General features: G+C 53.6%; 1 protein-coding gene across 1 annotated transcript in view; it reads right to left on the bottom strand.

Moving 5' to 3' along the window:
* The window catches only part of GPC3 (glypican 3), a gene marked incomplete at its 5' end in the record, with an annotated part of 147,188 nt that extends 141,769 nt beyond the window's left edge, over nucleotides 1-5,419 (bottom strand). Inside the window, one exon of the mRNA XM_084294273.1 lies at nucleotides 5,041-5,419. Within this exon, the coding sequence (XP_084150399.1) occupies nucleotides 5,041-5,419 (379 nt within the window). The remainder of the gene's footprint in view (nucleotides 1-5,040) is intronic.
* Nucleotides 5,420-5,655: the final 236 nt, after the last annotated feature.

Genomic DNA, 5,655 nt, shown 5'->3' on the forward strand with positions numbered 1-5,655 from the left:
ATGCCCAGGAGCCACCAGCACAGCCTCTGACCCCAGCTGAGACATCAGTGGAATGGGAACATTTTTGACCTTGGGTAGGCTTGGGTTTCATTCACGCTGCTGCTTGGAGGAGCCTTTTCTGCATCAACACCAGCCAAGAGCCCCAGGTCCCACATCTCACCCGCTGGAGCTGTGAGACCCCGCACACTCCTGAAGCTGAGCACTGAGGCCCACACCGAGCTTCTGACACCTGGAAGCTTACTGCAAGCTTGAGAATCAGACTCATGGCATTAATTAAACTGTCCCACATTTCTGGCTCCATAAAGGCAATGGAAAAGATCCTGCAAGTCATCAAATCCTACCCTGCCTCCAATCCACCCCCTCCAGCACTTTATCTAACTCAAACACCCTCTGTGATAGCTCTGACTTGCGATAGCTGAGCCCATTCCACTGCTTAATGGCCCTTACTGTTAAGATTGTTTTTATCTCCCAACCTACCACACACCCCTTTTTCTTTAAGTTTCAAGCCATTACACCTCATAATTCCAGACTCAGCCCCTTGCAAATGACCTCCTCTGTTTGCTATAGATCATTGCAATTTCATTTTTGGAAAGAAAAACACCTCACGAGTTACTCCAACACTTAAAAAATTGCATCTGGACGCCCACATACCAGTCTTCACAAGCCCAGTGACACTGATGCAATGCTACGCCCAGGAGCCCAAGCCTCTGAAATACAGCTGCCGTGGGTGAGACGAGCAGGATGCGGCCCCTTCCACGGGCACAGCGTGGACACGAGGCACTGTTACAGCACCGTACCATTTATGCCATCTTGGGGAGCAGCAGTGTAAGTTGCTCCGGAAATTTTGCATACATTCCGAGCTGACAGAACTGAGCTCTCTACCGCAGCAGGTCATTTCGGGAGCACCCTGAATCTCCCCCCTGCTTCTGAGGCAGGGAGTTTTAGCCAAGGAACGGGCAGTGGTGAATTTCAAGCATTTAACTGCAGGCCAAAGTCAAATGATTCCCACAGATAGGTGGTTAGCGCAGCAGAAGTGAAAAATAATTTCAGTGAATTACATGTCAAAAAAAGCACAGAGATCATCCACAGGCAGCTTCAAGCTCCTTAGTGCGGCTGAAGGATTGTATTTTGATTTTAAGCAGCCCAGGATAGCTCCAGCTCTCGTCACCAGATACCAGCAGACAAGCCGTGCAATTCCCTGGGCGCACCAACCTACCAGATCCAACAGAAGCTTAAATCAGATCAGCATTCCCACAAAACATACCCCAGGCATTGCCAAAATAAGAACATGTCCCTGGTTAACATTACATTACTGCAGCCTGCCTGCGTGATGGGAGGGGGTGCTGCCACTCACGTTCTGCAGGCTGGAAACATCGGAGGGCTTCATCCCACCCCTGTGTTCATACTGCCCATAGGAAAGCTGCTGCTTTCGGACAGTTTTCTTTCCTTAATTGTTTCACAACCAGCAGCATGTTTTAAACAGATGAAAGTAGCGATTCAATCTTTAAATACGGTGGATTTTCCCCAGCTGTTTCAAGGACTTTTTGTTAATTATTATTAAAAACTTTCTTTTAAGTTACGCCACTTTGTAATCAAGCATCTGTCACTTGTTTTGAATGCTCATCATTGAGGAGGGAAGGAAATGTGGCTGTTCAGAACCCAGGTTAAGTGCTGATCTTTTTAAAACCCAATTAAAGAGATATAAATTATAAAACAACCTTGCTCAATAGGTGATTAAAGTTGGGAACAGTACGGGCACTGCATGGGATATTTATTACTACTTGATTATCCTTTATCTTCTGCTCCATCTTGCCTTTCACGACTGGATTCTTTCTGAAGCCTTGCAAAGTTGGCCAGAAAACTGCAACGCAAATGTAACACCATGTCATTTAGAAGAGGTTATAAAGAAAAGAGAGAGCTTTTGCCATGTAAGAGTTTCCTCCCAACAGATGTAAAAATGTATCAACAACGCGCCTCAAAAACATGGCGTTAATTGGTGGATAGCCACTCACCATCCACATTTATTACAGTCACATGCACACATGCTACAGCCATTCCAAAGGCTCTGAAGAACACTATTCAGGATGTTATAATTAACCCCTGGAAAAAAAAAAAAATAAGTAATGATCTCACTATAAAATCACTGCCTGAGGAGGTTACTAAATTTTAGGGTTCTGCTCCTGCTCTCTTAACTATCAAGAGAGCAACTTGCAGGCCTGAAATAATTAGGAACAGAAAACTCAATTATCTAGTAAACTCAGATCTTAAACTACCACACTAAGCTGAACAGAAAGGCTGCACAGGGAGGAGGACCATTAGTCCCACTCCAGAAAAGCAGAATGGAAGAGGAGTACAAAGGGAGGCAGCTCACAAGCAAAGCTACGCTGCAGCCAACCGAGAGAGCTGGGATTTGTATTTTGCAGATTAAAAAATACCTTGGCACAAAACAGCTGCCAAAAAGAAGGAAAAAAAAGAAGAAAGGGCTCTGCACACATAGTGTGCAGGGGGCATTATCCTCTTAAGGGAGGAAGTAACCCACTTGCACCAGTCTGGTTATCCAGACTGTCATCAGGAACACAAAGCAATCTGAACAGCAAACATGAGAGAAGAAACAGACCAGGAAAAATGGAAATTCAAATTATTATTTCTACATGAGCAATTACGCAGGAAAAGACAAAAGGAAGAAGAAAACAAAGACAGGCAGCGTAAGAAAAGAGAATTTAGCTATTATTGAGTGTGAACAGCCGAGGCAGCTATCCCGGCGCAGAACCACACGCTGGCTCACAGGCTGGCATTAAGTCTCAACTGCAGAAAAGCCGATAAAAAGCACTCTCCCGTCACCCTGCCTTCACTGCCCTCCAGCATAAGATGCCTCACAGAGCTCGAGCCGAGCTGCTGGCATGAAATACAGCCTCCCACCCCTCCGAGGAGCCAGCCGCAGCTGATGGATGTCAGGTCCTGCTGCCCCCTGCCACCACACAGGCATGCCAAAGCGTGGTCCAGAGCTGCAAAACCCTGGACCGCTGGCTGCGGTACCAGAGGAGACCAAGTCCCTGCTCACTGCCTAATGCGTGCCTCCAGCTAGCATTTCTCCCGTAGCATTAGTTCCAGTCATGAAACAGCACGACACTTCCCTTGATTTTTTTTCCTTAAATTAGGAGTACCAAGCTGACACAGCTGGGCTCCCCTATGAGAGTGCTGTGTCGATGTCCCCCCAGCCCATACACCGCTGATCCAGTAAAACGAAGCCCTGTGACATTTCTCCTGCATGCACTGCAACTCTGCAATGTTTCCTAGACTTATACCTTCAGCCACAACTGCTCATAATGCAATACGTGGATACTAGCAGTCATGCTTTTCTGTTTGTGTTAAGAGATAAAACAAACCCACATTTAAAATAAGTTGGTTAAACGCTCAGTTTCTCCAGGCTAATATGATCTATAGGCAAAGGTTCCCAGAATCAATTCCGTGGTGATTTGTGACTGGGAACTCCAGAACTTTTTTTTAATTGACAGATGTATGAAAGAAATAAAGCACTAAACTGAAGCCTGGAAAATAGTTCTTGAGTGATGCTCCCCTATTACTGAGATTTATGCAGCTGCTACTAGGAGAAGCGAGTGCTCTGAAGTGTAATTACTACACAGAGTCATGCAAGACGGGCCAGACCCAAGGTATAAGCAAGCAGTCATTGCTTTAATTATGATCAAGTTTATGTACTTAAGCAAACGTAAAATCCACTTTCAATTTGAAATGTGGGAACTTTATCATCGTAACAAGCTGGAGGCATTCACTCGCAACACCCACCCTGCAAGGGGACACGGAACTGGCTACCCATGGGCTCTACAAGGAGGCAAGGGGGCTCCTTTCTCCTCCCAAAAGGAGGAGAAAGCTGCTGGGGCAGCAGCTGGGGCTCCTGGGGAGCCTGAGCCATGCTGGAGAAGCAGGAGGCTCAGGCTAAGGCACAGACCCAGCAACCCCGTGGCAAAGCCTGCAGCAACCCCATGGGAGCATCCCCGGCTGCCACCCCTGGCGCCTCGCCCTGTGAAACCACACTCAGGTTATCTAGGGATCAAAGCAGGCATTTCACTGCTTCCACAGGAGCAGGGAAAGACACTCCTTTAATTACAGGCAACAGAGAGTGTCATTTTAATGGCAATAAGAGGAGCCCTGTCCCCACCCTGCAGCCGCCTCATCGAGGTTATTTGCAGCGCTGCCTCCCTCCCTGCTGAACGAGGTCCTGCGGGATGCAGAGAGAGGAGACGCTGCTCCTGCTCCCAGGGGAGAAGTACGGAAAGCATCCAAACCGTGGGAAGGGGGCACGAGGATTGAGGGACAAGGGTACCGAGAGGTACGTCTAAACCCTCCGTGCAGCTGTAGGGAAGCCGAGGTATCGCTATGGACGGCAGGGCTGGGGACGGGCACCCACAGTGCCACCCCGCAGCTCCCTTCATCTCCCACGCTGCAGCAGGGGCTGCTGCACGTCGGGGCTGTGCAGCATCACCGCATGCAAGGATGCTCTTGCGTGGCTGGGAAGAGCAGCTCGTGCTGGCGGTCATTCCACCGCACTTCCCCTGCCTCTTGCCTTTTCCTTCGCACACTCCGATCCCCAGCTCCTCGGACAGGCACCCTCCGCTGCGCAGCGAGCCGAGCCCGGCAGCAATCCGGGCAGCTCCGCACCGCGACTATCGCGACCCTCCCGCCCTGTACGCGCAACCCTGGGGATGCTGACAGCCGCCGGTCACCAAAAACGCTGAGAATTCAGTAATTTCGCTCACATCTCCGAGCAGGAGCGAGGCACGGTTGCCAGCAGCCCCGCAGGTGAGGCAGGCACGCAGCCAGCACCCGCACGGCGCCCGGGGGAGCTCAGCACCGCGCTGGCGGCTCGCCCCCGAGGGGGCTCCGCGCATCCCCCCGGCACGACCCGGGCTGGGAGGCAGCACCCACCCGCCCCGTCCAGCCCGGAGGCTGTACGACCCCAAGAAGGGCGCAGCGTGCACCACCGATCCGGGACACCACGGGCAGCGGGAGGGGGGACCTCACCTGGCACGGGGCTCTCGGGCACCCACTTGGCTCCGGGCTGCAGCACCTGGAAGGCGGTGCGCACCGGGCGGCACGAGGCATCCCCCGCCGCCTGTGCCACCCCCGGCGCACCGAGCAGCAGCAGCAGCAGCAGCAGCAGCACCGGCAGCACCGCTCGGCCTCTGCTCGACATCATCCCGGGGCTGGCAGGGGCTGGCAGGGGCTGGCACACCCGCACACGCCGCCGGCCGCCCCGCCGGGACCGGGCTGCAGCGCGGCGGGGCAGCGCGGAGCGGAGCTCAGCCCCGCGCGCCTTCGCGCGGCGCCCCGCCAGCGCCAACCGCGGCCCCGCCCCCGCCGCGCTCCCATTGGCTCCCTCCCCGCCGGGCCCCGCGCCCATTGGCCCCTCCGCTCCGCTCCTGGCGGGAGTCGCCCCGCGCGCGCGGCGCCGCCCCGGCGCTCATTGGCCCCGCCGCGCCCCGCACCTGCCCCGCGGGGCCCGGGCGCCGCGCCCCGGGTGCAGGGGGGCGCTGAGGGCGACCCCAGCCCCCAGCAGCGCCTGCAAGGGGCTCTCAGCACGCCCGGAGACAGCAGCTCTTGAACGGAGAAGCGAGCAGTGGGAAGCAACGCTTCGTT

Source organism: Netta rufina (assembly GCF_964035555.1).
Source record: "Netta rufina genome assembly, chromosome: 12".
NCBI classification, from domain to species: Eukaryota; Metazoa; Chordata; class Aves; order Anseriformes; family Anatidae; genus Netta; species Netta rufina.